This window comes from Anoplopoma fimbria, chromosome 11 (genome assembly GCF_027596085.1).
Source record: "Anoplopoma fimbria isolate UVic2021 breed Golden Eagle Sablefish chromosome 11, Afim_UVic_2022, whole genome shotgun sequence".
NCBI lineage: Eukaryota > Metazoa > Chordata > Actinopteri > Perciformes > Anoplopomatidae > Anoplopoma > Anoplopoma fimbria.
Window position 1 is genome coordinate 14,412,001 of NC_072459.1, and position 19,787 is coordinate 14,431,787.

A 19,787-nucleotide genomic window follows, 5' to 3' on the forward strand; every position below is an offset into this window, starting at 1 on the left:
CATCCCATTCAACTATCGTAAAAAGACTTCAGATAAGAGCCAATAAATTCCACTATATATTTTAGCCGTGCCCTAAAGCTGAATTACATCCAGTCTGACTCATTCAGTGGGGCTCCTGTGCCAAACAATGTATACCAGTAATTGAATTCGGATTCAATTATAGCTCAATATATCATCATCATTATTGCTGCCTCCAAGGCCCAAATGAGTTCAAAGTATTTTGTCAGAGGTTCATGTTAATCTTTTTTTTTATTGTTCATCTACTATCCATGCCTCAAAACACACTCTATCACCACTTTAGTCTCCCTATTAAAAAATGTTGACATCTTTAACCACTATTTAATTACCTTTTGCCCTCAGTAAATTAGGTTTAAAATGTTAGATTTTCCAAAAGGCCTCATTATGAGCAGACAAGGAGAATCCAAAGCCTATCAAAAAAACTTAGAAAATGGCATTAATCATTAACTTAAATTAAACACACAACTTATTACAAGTCTTTGCATGGTTCCATGCTATGGTTTAACTATTTGTTTTACTACTTGTCCTCTCTTGTCTTGTTTTGTTTTGACTTTCAGGATATTGTAAATAAGATCAGCAAACACTCATTTTCTGTCTGCTAAGAATCTGACTTATCTAACATCTAGGTTTAGCCCTAATGTGAAATACAATGATCGATTTAGAAACTACTTTTTAAAAGATGATGTATGTTAAAGTTGAAGTGAATTAATTACAACAAAAATGTGGAAAAAGTCATAGTATAGTATGTCGAAAAAAGTTTTAAAAATATCATAGTATAGTGTGTTGAAAATAGTTGAAAAAAAAGTCACAGTATAATATATCGAAAAAAGTGATAGTATAGAATGTCGAAAAAAGTGATAGTATAATATGTCAAAAAGTAAAAAAAGTGATAGTATAGAATGTCAAAAAAAGTGAAAAAAGTCATACAATAGCATGTCGAAAAAAGTCGAAATAAAGTCATAGTATAGTATGTATAAAATAGTCATAGTATAGTATGCCATAAAAAGTGAAGAAGTCATAGTATAGTATGTTGTAAACAGTCAAAAAAAGTCACAGTATAGCGTGTCGAAAAAAGTCATAAAATCCCAAGTATAGTCAGTCAAAAAAGTCATTAAAAAGTCATAGTGTAGTAAGTCATGAAAGGTCATAGTGTAGTATGTCTAAAAAAGCGAACAAAGACATTGTATAGTATTTTGAAGAAGTTGAAAAAGTCACAGTATAATAATCCGAAAAAAGTCATAGAATAGCGTGTCGAAAAAAGTCAAAATATATTATGTCTTTTTTGACATACTATACTTTGACGTTTTTCACTTTTTTCGTCATACTATACTATGACTTTTTTTCAACCTTTTTCAACCTACTATGCAATTACTTTTTTTTACTTTTTTCGACATACTATACTATAAAAAGAGCAAAACTTTTCACTCCAGTAGGACGACAGGTGCGTAGGAGAATACCTTAGGTAGACAATATAGAACAAAAACCCGCACACTGGCTTCTTCACTTGCGTATAAATGTATTTTAGTCACGACTTCATCAGGTTATTTAAAATAATCATGCAAGTGAAGAAGCCAGTGTGCGGGAGTTTTTGTTCTTTATTGTCGACATACTATAATATGACTTTTTTTCACTTTTTTCGACATACTATACTATGACTTTTTTTCGACATAATATGCTAAGACAAAGAAATAGCTCATGGGGTATAGAGGATGCAGCATGGATCACAACTGAGTTGAACCTAGTTCAAATCCCTTTTGCCGCTACCATATTTGGAAAAAGTTTCCCATTTAATTCAAACTGTCAAATATGGTAGCCGCAAGAGAACTAGGTTCAACTCAGTTGTGTTCCATGAGGCATCCTCTATACCCCATGAGCTATTTCTTTGTTGTAGCATAGTTTGTCGAAAAAAGTCATAGTATAGTATGTCGAGAAAAGCCTTATTATATTCATTCATTCATTAATTTTCCGTAACCACTTATCCTCTTCAGGGTCGCAGGGGGCTGGAGCCGATCTCAGCTGTCATTGGGCAAAGGCAGGGTTCACCCTGGACAGGTCGCCAGACCATCGCAGGGCTGACACATATAGAGACAGACAACCATTTACGCTCACATCCACACCTACGGGCAATTTAGAGTCATCAATTAACCTAAGCTGCATGTCTTTGGACTTTGGGAGGAAGCCGGAGAACCCGGAGAGAACCCACGCAGCCCAGGAATTGAACCCAGGCCCCTCTTGCTGCGAGGCGACACCACCGTGCAACCCTATTCATAGTATGGTATGTTGAGAAAAGTCATAATATAGTATCTCGAAAAAAAGTCATAGTATAGTATGTCTTTGTAAAATAACCTGATGAAGGTCTACGCACCAAAACGACGTGGCTAAAATACATTTATACACAAGTGAAGAAGCCAGTGTGCAGGAGTTTTTGTTCTATAGTATAGTATGTCGAAAAAAAGTCATAGCATAGTGCAATACTTTCATCGGTCGACCATAGGCTCAATCACCATTGTGTCACCTCCCTCCGCAATAAATAGTGACTTAACAGACATTAATTTAAACATTTACATTTTTTCAAGGCTCCCACTTTAAACATACCTGCTAAATACCAGCATGCTAGCATTGCTATTGAATGCATCCAAACATTTAGGTCATAATGATTGTCAGTGGATCTGTGTGCCGCCTCAGCACACCTTCACACCAACATAGTTCCATTTTCTCAGCGGAGCAGCATCACTAATTAGAATGATTGTTACTCAGTTTAATTGGCTCTGTCAGCAGCAGTCTCAGCAGTCACAGTAGGTAATTGCTTTTGAGAGAGAAAGAGAGAACTCAGGATAAACCCTCACAAAACTTAACAAAAACCTGCGCTCCAAATGCAGAATAATGGGCTTCCTATCTTTCTCCAATTACAGAAACTGAATTCAGGCAATAATGAAAAATTATTGCAGTCCAAATAGATGTTTATTACAGGAAAGTCTTAAAGGCAATACGTTTTTAGACTCAACAGTGAATTATTATAATCACAACATCCAACTATATACAGTATATGGAGTGTGATCTCATGTGTTTTATCTTTTTTTTTAAATGATAGATAGATGAGATGCAAACACAGAATTATTGTTATTATTATTGATCACATTTTTTGCATTTAAGCTTTCCTTGTATAAAAGGTGAAGAGTTTTTTTTCATTTAATGATACTTCATATTTCTTATGTTAAATAAATTATTTTCCTAATTTTTATGATCTATGGTTATATAAAGAATTACGCAAAATATGAAAAAATCGGTGTTTAAACAAAATTACTCTGACAATTATTTTATCATTGCATCTTATTTAATTTTGTAATTGTTTGGTCTATTCATTGTCTGAAAATAGTTTAAAATGCCAATCAAAGTTTTGCAGAGCTCAGGGGGATGTCTTCAATTACCTTGTTTTGTCTGGCCAATTCTCCAAAACTCTTCTTCAGTAGCTACTGACGACTGTGATGGACGACTGTGGTGGACCACAGGAAGAAATTAAATAGTTTGAACTTGCTCTGTTTTTTCTGAAGTGCATTTAAATTCTTTCCAGAGCTTCAATTTGTTCTTGATAATGAAGAATTGTAACAGTCATCTCTCCCCAGTGCGGACCACCTGGTAAACAACGCTGATTGAGATGTGATGTGCACAGTGCTCTCGTGAACACAAGCTGAGTACCCGAGCCAAGTTTAAGATGCATTTAAATGAACTGCACTGAGTGGTAAACACACATACATTAAACATTGTGACATTAAAATGTTAGTGAAAACTGAAGGCTTTCATAAGAGGAGGGCAAACATTGTAAAGCAAAAACTAAGATCCAACATTTGACTCAGCTAGTTTTTATTATGGCACTTTGTACAGGTCACATTACAAACTGAACATTCTGGGTTCATACAGAACATGAAGAGATCCATATTTAAAATGCATGTTTAAAAGGGATTTGGAAGCTTCTTCATTTTAACCACACACAACAAAATGTCAGTATAGAAGTGATAATTTATCCAAACTTCAAAATGTGAACCAAATTCTTTCAAGTCTATCTTGAAATAATTCCCAAATGCCAGTATTGGCCTCTGTAATAATATCTCTGTGTGTTAAAGACTAGAAGACATTCAGTTTACCAACACAGAAGTAGAAATCTTTGCAATTGAAAAGTAAAGAGGGAATGTTTGTCAATATTGCTTGATAAATAAATTAAAATTTTACTTAATCACAAAATATTAGCTGATAGATTGACTAATTTTCTCAAATTTTCTTTGAACTTTAATTTGACATCTGTGGATATCACGTCTCCCACCTCCACACCGTTTCTGACAACAATAAAGTAAAACCCTGATTATCAAAGAAAACATCTAGTATCCGCCTCTTCTTCTGTAGTCAGAAATACAGATATGTGCAAGGAAACTGTACGAAACCCATTCCTGTACATAAAGGAACATCTCAGGTTGTTGCATTTGAACATACACTGTGACATTCATCCACACATACTTTGTGCACGGCATTATTCTACACACAAACAGATGTGGGTTCCCAGGGATCAAAGGTAAACAGGTTGCATTGAAGTGCTACGAGATCTTTCGTTGGCACATGAGGAGTTAACATTTACAATATTTACATCTGAGATTAAATGATCAGTTTTCATGCGTTTCCTAAAAACAAACAGTTTTGTACAAAATAAAATTCTCACATTCCATTTGGATATCATTTAGTTTCTTTCCATACGTGAAAATAAGATTTAGCAACAAAAAAAAACTGTTTCAAATCGCATTCACTTAACTTTATATATCAATTTCTCCTGTTCTGCTAAATGTATGATTGGTTCTAAAATAGTACAGGATGCATGAGCAGTACAAATTAACAGGAAGCATTCTGTGATTGAATTTGAGTTGAATAAAACTGTAAACCTAAAAAAAACATGGTACTAAAGGTACTCCAACAAGAGTCACAATATAACTGACTGACAGCAATCCTCTGAGTCGGATCCCAAACCTGCCACACTCTCATGAACGATGCAGCTAGGAAGAGTGACAGTGTGAGAAATAAAACACTTCTTTAACTACAAATTTGCATCTGTCCCTTGTTTTTGAAGTCAATAAATAAATTAAACCAAACCTGAATAAATATGACTTGAAGTGTCAGTAAGACTGTTTTGTCGGCTCCAGACACTCCAGACAACGAGGTATTCCTCTGACACCATCCTCTCCCATTGGTGCCTTAGTTCATTGCTGTCTTACCGGCTCTGGGGGGGAGGGGGCAGGAATGGACCGGTGCAGGATTTGGGTGGGTTGGCGGTGAAGTTCTTCTAGAAGATGGAGCAGGGGATGTTTAGGTCCGCACCCAGCAAAGAGGTACCCAGAAGGATTCTCGCTCCAGCCTTTCCAAGATACCTCGAAGTTCTGCACAGGCACTGGCTGAGTCCTCCTTGATCAAGACCCGGTCCACCAGATGTCCATACTGCTGATCAATCTGAGTCGCAGACTGACGCATCTCTTGGAGGTCTTCGTCCTGTTGCAGAAAGCCAAATAAATTATACAGAAAGCAAGATACATAGAGGCACAAAACCAGCTCATTTTAAAAAGCTATTCAGTGGTTAAAGAAGTATTCACTTTTCTTAAGTAAAAGTTCTAATAACACTCAACTATAAATAAAAGTCTTACATTCTAAACCTTACTTTAGTAAAAGTAAATATTATTAGCAAAATGTTCTCAGTGTTTAACCTAAGGAATAATGCTTGACGAGGTGTCCATTAACAGAATTAATGAACGACGTGGAGGACAGAACCTTTATGACGTCCATTAATTCCTGATAATGGACACCTCAAAGGAGTTTATCACTTATACCATGGTCTCTGGCTAAAGGAAAAAAAAGATAAGATAAGATAATCCTTTATTAAGACCATTCATTTGTATTTTCATGCATTTTTACACATAGAACAAGTATGAAATTAAATATCATACGACAACAATAATGTTAGAAAAAAAGGTATCATAAAAAAAAATGATCCTCTGATTTTATTTCTATAAACAGAAGTTTATTTTACTATTTTAGATGGGAGTTTGTTCTTAAGGTTGCTTCATAAAACTCCTGTAAGTCATTTTTAGACAAGCAAGCCAGCGCTAGACGACCTAAGAGAGCTGATAGTTATATATTAAAAAAAGCAATCAGAGAGGTATGAAGGTGCTAAACTATTTAAAGCCGATGTTATTTTTACCCATCTTTGTTCAGCTTTGTTGTCCTTGTTTTTAGCTGAATGCCAATTTCTATCGAGCAACTTAAAACTGAAATCAAATTCATGGTATATGCACATACTTGACCAATTACACTGATTCTGAATCATGTGCTCAATCAATCAGTATAGGATATTCACTGGTGCACAATGGATAACGGAATATGAAGACCTGCATAAGATATGTGTACTCCATCTAAGCCATTGAATTTTGACACCGCTATTATTGCCAAGAGAAAATGTAGGACTGACTGTATTGCGGCCATGCTCTCCCCCTCCTGGCGAAGTTGCAGCACTGCGACGACGTCTGCTCTCAGGAACTCGAGGTTTGACAAATATTACATAGGGCTTGAACTCTGCTGTCCGCAGCCTCTTCAGGGCCTGGAGTGATGGCAGGTTTGCATACAATAGAGCAAACACAGAGGTCACAAATCAGACATGATCGTAGAGGCTCAACAGTGATACATTAGACACTACACATAGTTGGCAGATATGAGGTGACAGCCTGCCCTCATCTACCCTCCGCAAACTGCTGCTGCCTGCAGGATCTGTGGCATAACATGAAATGATTGTGTGATACATTTTGATTGCCGTCATAAAACGATGTTAACATGACGCCTACCTCAGGCTGCACATCCACTACACACATCTTATTCTTGGCCTGTACAGAGCGGATAGCCTCTATACTTGTGCCATACTGGTTTTCCTTGTATTCCCCGTGCTCTATGAACCTGCAGAGAAACAACAAAACTTTCACATCAGCAGGGAACAAATCATTATGTTTAGCCAAATACAACATAGTCGCAGTGAGAACATACTTGTTGTTTAAAGCATCGGCATCAAATTGCTGTTTGGTAACAAAGTGGTACTCCACACCCTCCTTCTCATGAGGTTTCTTTGGCCTGGTGGTATCTGCGTAAACACAAAGGAGGTATTTACTTGTATGTATAGTGTAATGTTGTTTCATTAATAGAGGCAAACTGTGTATGACTTATGACTCACGTGGTACAGCCACTGCAAAACGATTTGGGTTTTCAGCGATCACCCGCTGTTTAAGTTCATTGATTCGTGCTCCCAGAGATCCTTCGCAGGATTGCGTTTTTAAAGGAGAGGAAAATAATTAACTTCACATGCATCATGGTGTTGAAAAAGCTGCAAGAAATGGGTCATCAGTAGGTTGTAACACATGCTTTGATTCACAAGGTGGCACTGTTATCATAGAGAACATTTATGCAGTTCAGTGGCTCAGTCTCACCAATCAGGACCACCAGACGGGGCCTTTCATTGGGCCTCTGCTGGTACCGGGTCACCTCTTCATAAGTCAGAAAGTCGCTGTCCCCAAGATCAGAACCCTCTCCGGAGGATCCTTGCCTGTCTTTGCGACTCAGCCGGAAACTCCTCCTTAGACCAGCTACAGCGAGGCCAGAGATGGGAGGGAAGAAGAAGCAAAAAAGAAAAAGGTGTTTTGTGAGATGACATTAGCCATAAAAATATTAACACAAAATGTAATAGCATGAGTACACTATTTCACTTCGGTGATGCAGATACAATAGTCTTCCACTAAAAAAACTGTTATTAGAAAAGGTGTAGTGAGAAAATGCTAATTATTTTTTTGAGTCAAGACCAACCATTGATAATCATGCATTAAAAACCTTTGTAAATAGTGCACAAGGATAAAAATGGCTCACTCTTATCTGAAGTGTAAATACTTGATAGTGTGAGATATTAGCTGAACTTTGAGCCAACTGGGCGTCATGCTTCAACTAAAAATAGGAATACATGCAGATGATAGTAGACATCAGGTGAAGCAGACTGTTTTAAGCAAACCAGTCCTAAAGTTCATTTTTTTTAAAGTGATTAAAACACTTTAAGCAGTTCAGAACACATCTCAAACATCCAAAATATACATCATTTTCCAACAATATGGTCCAAACAAGGCATGCTGCTCTGAAAGAGGCTACAGTGCTGAGGCAGGACAGACAGGACAGCCTGGCCCTGAGAAACACCACATCAGCAGAGAGTGACAGCAAATCGGGGTCTCCCATGGCCAGGACTGTCTGTATCTCCCGTCAGTGGTGTGTACCCGAGGGAATGAGGTGGGCACTGTACCTGAATAAAATTCCCAGGAAAACACCTGGCCACAGGAGGGCGCCACTGCTTTACACTTAGGAGAGACTATAACTGGCGTTAGAGCATCACACAACCCAGCCTCACACCTCCACACAGGGTGAACGAGCAGCAAACGTGCCTGGTTGAGTGTGTGCAATGCATCCAACGCAGCAGGGCCCTCATGGTGGGGGGGGGGGGGGGGGTGTTTTGGAAAGGGGAAGCAGTGCACTGGCCACAGCACAGCAGCAGGGGCAGTTAGTTAGATGCAGGGCAGGAGGTTGGGAGAGGGGGGGGGGAGGTTAACAAGGATCCAAACACTAGTTGGGTGGAGGGGGACGGGCAGAGGGATGGAGGGGAGGGTTTTACAGCTCCAAGCAGAGTGCATGATGATAGAAAGCACAAATACCGTTTTAATAATGTATTTTGTGTTACAGGGAGATGTGCTGATAAGCTTTCAGCTGCGTATTGATCGCTCCTTGTGCTTATCATCATTCCAGCAACTCACAGGATGTGGGGTGAGTCAATGGGGGTCAGGTTGGGCTGAAGAAGGGTGAGGGAGGGGAGGCCAGTGGAAGGGGGTGACATTGAAGGGGACTAATGTATTCCCTCCTGTCCGATTTGACCTTAAAGCATGTTATGGCAAGAGAAAGTCGGGATACCATGCAATAATTAACAAGTACCATCATTTCCCACACTTTCCTTATAATTTACAATAAGGTATCCTGGAATAATAATTATTTGGTACTTAATTAGGAATTATCTTAAAAGAACAGCTCTTTTTCAACATAAGTGAAATATAATGTAATTATATTCATGCTTTGCACTTACTTAAAGACTCCATGTGCTTGCTATTATTTGGAATTTATTGTAGTACGTGTACAAATAAAGTGTACATATTGAACTCTCTTTACCCTATAAGTAGCAGCAAAATAATTTTATTTTAAGGAAACTTCCTGAGAAATCATTCTAAATGTATAAACCAGCATAAATCCATCACTGCTCTACCTTTAATTTAATACATTTTAAGTTTGTTTGCTTTGCTTTTATACTGTGATATCTGACACCGTTTACTCTAATAACTGTATGCAGTGTAGTCCCTGAAGAGGGAGATCTGTTACTGGCAGCTTGAGAATGTGAGTCGATACTTCCTACACGTTTTTTTCGGCATTATTTCGTTTCACGTTTGAAACCAATACTTGTAATGGTTTTTTTCTACAGCTGCATGCGTCTCCCTTCATACATCTTCCTCCTCTGGCATCCGTCTCTTGACCCTTTGAAACCTTTGCCACTTCCTTTTTTCCCCTCAAACCCCAGACCAGTCGACCCTACACAAGCGGCCATTTAGACCCCCCAACCCAGAAGCACCCAGGGAACCAGCGCACAGCCAGGCTGCAGCAGGCAAAGAGCAGATGGGGAGAAGGAGGTGGAGAAAGATGTACACGCTCTCACCTATGTACTGTCCATTGAAATAGCCCTCACAGTCACAGTCCTCTGTAGGGAGGCAAGCAGGGAAAAGAGGGGGTAAGCACAGGGTAAGAGACCTGGAAGAGTTAAGGAGATAGGGGAGGTGGAAGAGTTATAGAGGAGGGCGGTCCATGGGGCGTTGGAGAGGGCAGGCGGGGCAGACAGGCAGCAGGCAGGCAGACAGCAGGAGGCGAGAGTGGAGGGGCAGCCAAGAGATAATGAAGGAACGTTGTTGGAGGTAACAGCCACTAACGAAGGCTTGATGTAGAGATTTGACATTATGAGAGGAGAAAAGAGAAGAGAGGAGAAAGATGGCTCTCCTTCATCTGGAAAGGAGCCAGCTGTGAGCAGAGTCTCTGTGACCCCCCCACCCCTCCCACACACACATGTAAACAAGCCTCGCCTCCCCAAAGATTCACAGCTGAGGTACAAACTGTCTCACATTCCGAAACCTACAAATCTCCAATCCCAAAACAACAGAAAAATAATTACATTTACTCATCTAGTACATAGGAATTCTGTTCTTTCATCAAATCTAATGTATGACAGAATACAAGGATTTAACAAAATTAGAAAAACAGGAGAAAAAAAACATTGAAAACAGCAGCTGAAACTGCAGCAGACTAAAATGTAAGGGATGACGCAAAATAATAGAGGAGCTATTGTTATCCTTAACAAGCTCTGCTTGGTTGGGCTGAAGTCACCAGGGATGCTGTTCTGCCTGCACATTACCTGGTACACACACACACACACACACACACACACACACACACACACAAGCTAGGCAAAGAATCTCTATTCTAGTCTGGTGCAGCAACAGCAGGAGGGGAGGAATTAGGCAGGAAGCAGTAGAACAACCCCCTCACACACACACACATACACACACATTGAGGCTTTGAGGCATCTATGAACATTTTCCATTGTGCGTTATATGTGAGGATGTGACTGTTCTCTATGAATCATGTTTGTTTCTGCACACGTACCCACCTTTATCACATCCTTGGTCATCTGATATAGTTTGCAACAAGGAGAAACGGAGGAGAGCGTAAAACATTAGAGTAGATAAAGCTAAATGTAATTTTGCTCTAGATGGCAGATAAGAGAATGATATTTGGAAATTTATGAAATGAGGGTTTAACATTTGAAGAGATTTGTTTGACATCATCAATGACGTCACAGACAAAGAGGGCCCCTGCTAGGATTTAGGGGAATTAATCAGAGGGTTGGAGGAGTGTGGAGGGAGGCTGAGACAGAAGAGTCCCCGCAGGCTTGCTGCTGCGTGGCGTACTGTAACAGGGCTAGCTGCCATACTGCTAAGCTCTTGTTGTCTCCCCGTGGCTTAGGCCTAATCGGATCGCCTGCAGCTTACGCGCCACGAAGAGCCACCACTCACATTACCCACTCACCTGGCCGTTAACAAGCCGCGTCTATAGTATCAGTTGAGAAAGTGAGAAGTGTATTGTATTGTTGAGGCTTTGTTTCTCAGTCGGTTCAGCTTGTAACACTGTCTGGATCTACTTAAGCTGCTCACTGGCCAGATGGACCAGACATGAAAGAGATTAATTCATATCTGTGATCCCTCCCTCCGTCTCTCTGCCCCTCCATCTCTCTCTCATCCCTTTCAAAAAAACATGTCTACATAGCAGCATGGAGAGGACAGACAATGAATACTAATGCCTCTGAGAATGCCAATTACCAGCACAAAAGGTCAATAAATGTCAATGAAAACATTGCTGCATTTATCCAGTGGAGATATTGTTGTCTTATGATGACAGTGATCAAGTAGTAGTGAAAGAGGATTTGATACTGAGAGATGCTGCAGGTACTAAATTGTGATTATGAAATAATGCTGAAGATGCAGTGGAATCCTGGGTAGCAGAAACTTACAGGCGGGCTTTTTAGGGGATTTTGGATTCGGAAGTGTGCCCATTTTCATCCTGTAGGCCAGTCGCCTGGAAAAATGTGCACCAAACAAAGAGCCAGAGAGGATGGAGGCGGAAGAGAATCATCAGGTCAGAAATACACAGTAAGCAAAAGGTGAGCAGGGAATGTCAGAGAGTTTGAACAGGAGATTTAAACATGAAAGAGAGAGGGACATAAAACACTTGTAGACAGATTATGAGACAACGGGTCCATGGGAACAAACTAGGCCGACACCAAAACTTCTCTATTTGTCTCTATGTGGTATTTCTAAGTCCCTTTGTGGTTGCTTTAAGTCTGTTTGTCTTATTTTTGTGTCTCTTTGTGTTTGGTTTATGTCTCTACGTGTTTTTTTGGTCTCTGTGGAAATGTGCGTCTCATTGTTGTCGTCTATCTATTTGTGGTCATTTCTTTTACATCTCTTTGTCTTTTGTTACATCTCTTCGATGTCTTTTCATATCTCTTTTTGGTTGTTTTAGGTCACTTTGTCTTCTTTTGTTTCTCTGTAGTATTTTTTGTCTCTTAGGTATCATCTTCATCTATTTGTGATCTTTTTAGGTCTCTTTATGATCATTTTGTATCAATTCCTGGTCATTTTGTGTGGGGTAGATTTGCATCTCTCTTAGTTGTTTTATGTATCTTTGTGGCTGTTTGATTGACTATACCTTGATTGATATAAAAAGTGACTGCAAGCTGAGCTCGGTGCACAGTAAACCCTTTCCGTAATCCACAATATATTGAGAGTATGAAAACCTGAGTTTATGCCACCTTTGTTAAGTCATAGAAATGCTTTAAAGACCTTTTTTATCCATCACTGTTTGAATGCAGAGTGCAGCAGAAATGTTATAATAAATGTTATGTCATCATCAACATTTATTTAACCTACAAAACACAGCATGTAGGCTTTTCAGAGCTCAGATACCCCTCTGCCATGCGTCTTTCTCTGTGTTTAAGCTGTGATTAATAATCCAACAGACGCTGCAGTGTTTGGCAGAGATCTCCCAGCCAGCTGAGATCATCCTACTGACAGATTATGACACCAACAGTATCAGCATGCGCCCGTTCAAGGCTATGCTTCGATTTATTTTTCTACGCTGCTTTGATTCTCCATCAAATCATAGTTGACCCTTCAAAGTGGAAAACACAAATGTGGATTTGACAGATTACAAATAGCTGGATAAAATAAATATGGGTGAACAGTGCTGGCACACATCAGTTTACATCACAGGTTGCTCAGATACATGATGTGACACTCGTCTCCCCCTGGGTGCTCTTACCTCTCCTGGAACAGTTTGGATGGGATGAGTCCGGCCCGCAGGTTGCTGTCTCCCACACGCTTGGCCTGCCACCACGTGTGGTCGTCTTGGGTCACAACCTGCAGGATATCTCCCCGCTTGAAGGGAAGTCCTGCTTCTTGGCAAGGCGTCGCTTTGTCTTCCAATGGGATGTAGTCAAACAAGGCTCTCATGTACACCTGGAATCCAAAACAAGAAGCTCCATATTAAGATATGTATCATTGTAAATAAACATGGGCAAAACTGTTAAAAAATATATGTTTTATTCAGTGTTTTGTATTATTTAAAGAATAATTAATCTGGATTGCCACAGCAAAATTACGAAAATATGACTAAAATTAAAAAGAAATCCTCGTTAAACTATCTCCACCTGTTTCCTCTCAGCTGCAGTTTCACTGAGCATGCTCTGTCATTCACACTTCATCTCACCTTGCTGTCCTTCAGTCGGTCCTCTTCTTTAATGGCAGGGATTATCTTTAGAGTGATGGAGCCCTGGGACTGGGACTAGATCACAAATAGACAGATGAAGTAGGGGAGAGAGGAGTGTTACAGCAGACTCAAATTAAAGACAAACACTCACTTTACTTCACTTAAAGGCTCCCGGGGGTGGACTGTACTGGACTATCAGTGCACCCTTTTTATAAATAAATAAAAGATGGACAGAACATTTTAGCTGATGAATCACCTCTACCATGATCCCTAAAGACTGTAGTTCCTAGTTTACCCATCACTTAATTTAGCACTGCTTCTGTCTGGAGCAATTACAGTGAACTCTGTATGTAATAAGCAAAACATGGCCAGTGCCTTTTCTCTTTCTTCTCCTAAAGAAAAAAACATAAATCTACATATTTCATTTAGTTCAGTTCAATGTACTGCATCATGGCAAATAGTATAGAACTGGTGTAAAAAGTTATGGTTCTTAAAAGACGTTTTTTTATTCGGTGCAAGTTATTATCTGAACATCTCATTGACTTTGAACATTTGTTTATGTTTGGATGCCTTATGATGTTCACTGACTTGAGATTGTTGCCTACACAACATTACATTTACTATTGCAATAAGTCTCTGGTTGTGAGTTAGCATAAAAAAGTAGTAGCACGTTTCTACAATGCTGATATTTAGGAAAACACTTTGACTTCCAGCCTCACAGATCTTCTGACCGTGGCAAATACATTGGTGGGTTTAGACTCTTTGTAGGCATTAGTGGTGATGGCATAAAATTCACCAGAACTATCTGAAAACAAACAATTTGCGTTCAAAAAGTCAGATTTTAACTGTTTGGTATAAAACAGTAAATAAAAATTGGCTTTTCAAAAATTGTGAATCATTGCAGCAAGTCATAAATGAGAAAATGTAAGGCTGATGGGTCCAGCAGCATATGAGATTAACCGTGGACGGACAGACAGATACACACAAGCACAAATGCATGGTCACCCCACAGGCTTATGTCAGATACCAATATTGATTTCTTTTGAGTATACAATTGCTTAAAAGTGCAAATGACAAGTTAAATTGGAAAAACATTTCATTATAACATTACAAAATGATGATTACAAAAAAGGAAAAATACCACAATGAGTTTGAACTTGAGCACAAAACTAAGAAAATGGGATCATTCAACTGAAAATCATGATTAGTCAGGAAATCGATTTTGTACCCAGTCTTATATTTTAGGAATATTTCTATGTTGTAGATCTATACCAGCATTTCTCTAACTCTACAGCAAAACTGTCGGTGTGTCTTACCAGCAGCTGACTGATTTCATCAGGCCTCTTGTTGATCACAGAGACTCCATTGACCTCCCTGAGTTCATCTCCCACATGGACCAAACCTGTGAAGCAAAAACATCAATGACAATCAAAGACTCTACGCTGTCTGGTCTTTGGGGTATTCGATTCACATCTTTATATCAGTATTGTTGTCTGATCTACAGATACGAGTCGCGTCTATTGTCAGCCGTGATCTATTTAGCTGCAGCCACAACACTGAAATAAAATGCTGAGAGACAATCGATCAATACTTTCCCCTCCGGACAAAGAAGCACATATAGCAGACACACTATTGAGCATCATACTCATATATTGTATGCATTTACAAAGAGACCTGAATCTCTACACTGATGAGAACTTTTTCCATCACTTGACGCAACAAGAAAACGGAGCATGATATTAATGATTAAGGGATGCAAATACTGATTTGTTTACTTTCCCAGCATGCATGTTTCCTCTGCCAACACACACACATACACCTGCGTGAGGCTGGTATTTCCATGGAAACGCCCATGAAAGGATCTTTGCTGAATATCTATCATGATTGATTCTCTGCAGACGAGTGGAGAGCTTTGAGTTTCAGCAACGACTGCATTATCCTTCTCATTTTTTTTTCCTGCTGCTGCTGCTGCATCCCTCTCACTGTGGCTTTGATCTCACCCGTCACAGTATCAGGTTTGATTTATTTTTCCTTACATACATGCATAATTGTGTATTTCTTTGTGAAACAGTGTCACCAATTTTCACTGGTTGCAATAGGACAATGCCATCAAACTGCAGTACAAATCAGGAGCCTCCTGAGGCGTCCTGTGGCTTGGTTTCCTGAGGGCTGTGCTAGATTACTGCCTGTGCTAAGTCCTGGCCCTGCTTTCCATGCAGTAACTTTTTTTGCATATCATCCCTGAGTCTTTCCTATTTCATGAAATATTTAGCAATGGCATAAAAGTCCCGGGGAAAAAAATTGGACTCATGACCTCATTATTTATAAAATGGATGGCTACAGCTCTGAACGGGAACAGTTCAATCAAAAAAAGATTTTCTCTGCTCAGATTATTACTTTAATTTTACTACCCTTCATTAGTGTACCACCCCAAGGTTGGGAACCGCGGGTACTTGTAGTCTCGTAGTCTGACATGGCTTGTAGAAAGCACAGAGTGACAAAAGGAGAAGAAGCATCATTTACCGCTTCGGTCAGCTGCACCTCCTCTCATTATTCGAGCCACGATCACCATCCCAGTGGCTTCATCCCGCCTGATGGTGGCTCCCTGGAGTACACACAGATAATACAAGATCATTAACAGAGAAGAACAAAAGGTCTCAGTCCCATTAACTCTTCCTCTTTCATCCAGTTCTTCTGCTGGTTCTTATGTTCTCCACTCTCATCCTTCTCAACTCACCAGAGGCTCCTTGTTCTTCACTAGCCTGACAATCTTCACCGACTCTTCATCCAGCTCATCCTCAAAGTCATCAGGCAGCGGCGGCAGCACAGGATCAAAGTTCTTCTGTGCCACGGTGTCATGCACCGAGAGAACTGCCTGATGGGACAGAAAACAGATGTGCTGAAAATTCAATGGGGATGTTGAGCTGACGATGCTCACAGAGAGTAGCCGGATGTCAACAAGCTTGAGAAATGAATTTCAGGACAAATAAAATGTCCAAAATTGGCCAAATGAATATACAATAGTGCTTCATCCCCTCATGATTATACAAAAAAAGTATAAGGGTTTTTACCTTGAGATGTGGTGACGTCAGCAGGTGCAGCAGCTCCTTCTCCTCGGTGCTCATTGGTCCGCTCTGCAGCTCCTCTGCCACCTGCCAATCACAAAACACACGTGAGACCTGACCTACTATAAACCCGTGCATGTGTATACCGGTAATGCAGGCTGCATTTTAACTGTAGAATTAATGCAGACGGATACACAACAGACATGCACACAGGGGAAGATAAGTAGCGAGCAGCTAAGGTCAGCAGTTTCCCCCGCTGATAACTGGTGAGCAGCAGGATATGGAGTTTCATTAGAAGAGCATTGGGATGATTCAGCACTTTGAGAACATTAAAATTCACTTTTGATACTTGCATTGCTTCTCTGTCGGAGCTAACTCCTTGTGATTGACTGCTGAGCCCAAGTGGAAAAGTAATTTAGGCTGTGTGTGTGTGTGTGTGTGTGTGTGTGTGTGTGTGTGTGTGTGTGTGTGTGTGTGTGTGTGTGTGTGTGTGTGTGTGTGTGTGTGTGTGTGTGTGTGTGTGTGGGAGGATTGTGAATGTGCGTGTGATGAACTTACATCCTCTGCCAGAGAAGAAGCACTGTTGAGGACGGGTGTTGGACTCTGTCTCTCATACTGTCTCAACTTCTCATGAATCTGTAAGACAAACACATGCAGTTTATTAGAGAAGAGGGAATGGACAGGACAAGCTGAAGGTTAAAGTGGCCTTCTGGAGTTTTCTTGTAAACACAAAAAAAGTCATGCTTACATTCACACAATCCATCGAACTGGAATGTTTGAATCCTTAAGTCCTGCATTGTCTACATCCTTGTTAACTAGCTAGCAGTCCTTATCTCTGTAGCCCTGCTATGTTTCTTCTTGCCTTATGTCATCTACAGATCAGTGGAATATTATGAATCCATTGGCAGGATCTCTCCATTAAAACTGGACAATCCTTGAAATATATCATAATGGAGATTTTTAAGTTTTCTCTGACAATCATGGGATACATGTGCCCTAGTTTTTGTTATAAACTTGTACAAACAAGTACTGTAGATCATGAGAAAATACAGAAATTGTTATCAAATCTAAACAATCCTCTAAAAAATGTCAAGATCAGCACCAAGAACTTAATTTGCTCCTTGGGCTAACTTTCTACCAATATCACTGAAATCATCCGTTTTAGAGATATCCCGCTTACTGACTAAAAGCTAAATAAACGAAGGGGAACATAACCTACCCCGAGGTAGATAGTTCCATTGTTCCATTTTCCATATTATCTAAAACTAATTAAGACTTAGTTTCAACTCAAATTGGCCTGCACAGTGGATGGGTACATACTTCAAAGAACTTGTACATGTACATAAATTCAATGTAACATTGCTGCATATTACATCTACATGTAAATAACTTGTGATCAATTCCTCACCTTCATTAGATATCCCAAACTCCGCTCACTGAAGACATCTTTGAGGAAGACCATGTCCTCTTTGTGATTGGCATCGGGCCGTAGCTGAGAGGTCAGCAGGGCCAACGTTTCATGTAGCCCTACAGAGGAGAGGTAAAAGAAAAACCAGCATGTATATTAACATGAACAGATGGAACACACCAAGTCAGGCAGTACGGGACAGTATATGTTGAGCATCTGTGCCAACTCATCTTACCCGCTCCTGCTGTGAGGACCGGCATGGCTTCTTTCATGGGTCAGTGAGGTGAGGAGGGGAGGAAACCTGGGAGGGGGAGAAAGAGAATCAGTCCATACATATACTTTCAGTTTCAGAGAGGATATTCTCACATATTGCAAAATAATAAAAAAAGGTAATGGTGTTTCTGTGTTTGTGTGAGCATGTACAACTGATGTAAAGGCATCCAGAGACCCATGTGCATTAATTATAACCATATATCATCTTCTTGAAGGCTTAATGTTGTAAATCCAGGTGGCATTTTTCCATTTCGCAGAGAAGTTACCTCATCTGTGAACATGTAGGTGTGCATGCGTAAGTCTGCTGGCGTTATAGAGCCGTACAAGTAAGAAAAACAGCCACTGCTAGTACTATTAATCACACTGAGTCTCACTAGGCCCTGTGAGTTTGTGTTGGTGTGTAACAGAGCAGGAGAATGGGAAAAAATATTTTAGCTCTCCATAAAGGGCCAAATTACATGTTTTGCAGTATATACTGTACAATACCTTTCTTTATATATCTATATTCATGAGCTGACAGATCTACGCTGTTACAGACTGCTGGAGATTGCAGCCCCTACCGATCAATATCCCTGTCACTCCACTCAATATTCTCCATACTTCCTGCCACTGGAAACACAAGTCAATAACATAAACCACCATCAGAAAACAAAACAGCCCAAAAATGCAGTAAAACCAAAACAAAACAAGAAAGCTGCAATAAAAAGTATCAGCATGTTTACATACGTTGCGTTAAACATCAACAATAAACAGGCAAGGTTTACAAAAAGTGGTCAGTGAGACTTTTGACCCAGTGGGGCTTCTTTTGGTTGTGTAAAGAAACATGAAATTAATAAGTAAGTCAATATGGACTTGTTTAAGATAAGGGATGACATCTACGTACTGCATTACATTATCATAGAGCATCGATGTGTTTTTTTCTGGTGAAATATTGACAGAAAATGTATTCAGACTGTTTAGAAAATAAGCTTAACCTGTCTGGCAATAGTGTGCTTGTCTGCTTTGTATGTGTAAAATAAACACAAGCTTTATAAGGGATTTATTGGGTACATTGCTGTTCATGTTACTGTGTCAGCCACCTTATGGAAGCCTGCCAAGATGATGCAGCTTGTCTGTGTTTTACCTTGCACAGAGACTGTAGAGTTTATATCAATAAGTATTTTTATAAAATCTGTAGATTTTCAGTGTTTGGTGGGCACTCTTTGAACAGTTATTGCGGGAACATATGAAATCAATCTCGAAACACTAACTCGTTGATACAGAAAGATCCAATAAAGCCTACAACCAACTTTTTTCATAATCTGAAGACAGAGAAGATTAAAAAAACTGATCAATACAGATCAATGCAATACCGAATCGTGTGGTGAACTGTTCAAATAGAGTGATAACCAGTGCTTATTATTACAGACTACAAGGTAATGTGCAGGCTGGAGAACCAGGTGTATATCAGAGAGAGAGAGAGAAACTAAGGTAAGATCAAATACAAAACCAAAAAGCTATAAGGCAAGCAGATGGCCAGGACAGGAGCAAGGCTGGAAACAACTGACAAGGAATATCCA

At 39.8% G+C, this 19,787-nt stretch overlaps 1 protein-coding gene across 2 annotated transcripts; it reads right to left on the reverse strand.

Moving 5' to 3' along the window:
• Positions 1-3,873: 3,873 nt before the first annotated feature.
• mpp3a (MAGUK p55 scaffold protein 3a) lies at positions 3,874-18,227 on the reverse strand. Of its 2 annotated transcripts, none has more exons than XM_054607298.1 (18): positions 18,191-18,227; positions 17,956-18,074; positions 17,106-17,183; positions 16,554-16,634; positions 16,220-16,357; positions 16,006-16,087; positions 14,799-14,884; positions 13,483-13,557; positions 13,036-13,232; positions 11,726-11,790; positions 10,826-10,846; positions 9,824-9,865; positions 7,521-7,676; positions 7,268-7,348; positions 7,084-7,177; positions 6,888-6,996; positions 6,518-6,646; positions 3,874-5,544 (listed from the first exon to the last, which is right to left on the reverse strand). In XM_054607298.1, exons 1-18 carry the CDS (start codon positions 18,225-18,227, stop codon positions 5,365-5,367), a joined length of 1,770 nt encoding a protein of 589 aa, XP_054463273.1. In that variant the 3' UTR covers positions 3,874-5,364. The 2 variants fall into 2 exon arrangements, with proteins under 2 accessions (XP_054463273.1, XP_054463272.1); XM_054607297.1 differs by having other exon boundaries at positions 16,554-16,641; positions 17,089-17,183; positions 18,191-18,215.
• Positions 18,228-19,787: the final 1,560 nt, after the last annotated feature.

What these genes read in the sequence shown, in the direction of transcription:
- mpp3a (XM_054607297.1), bottom strand. Translation starts at nt 18,215, where the DNA reads ATGCCGGTCCTCACAGCAGGAGCGG. An exon ending in TGACCAAGGATGTGATAAAG is followed by an intron (nt 9,866 to 10,825) that starts GTGGGTACGTGT and finishes GCCTCCCTACAG; the next exon opens with AGGACTGTGACTGTGAGGGC. An exon ending in TTTCAATGGACAGTACATAG is followed by an intron (nt 7,677 to 9,823) that starts GTGAGAGCGTGT and finishes GCCTCGCTGTAG; the next exon opens with CTGGTCTAAGGAGGAGTTTC.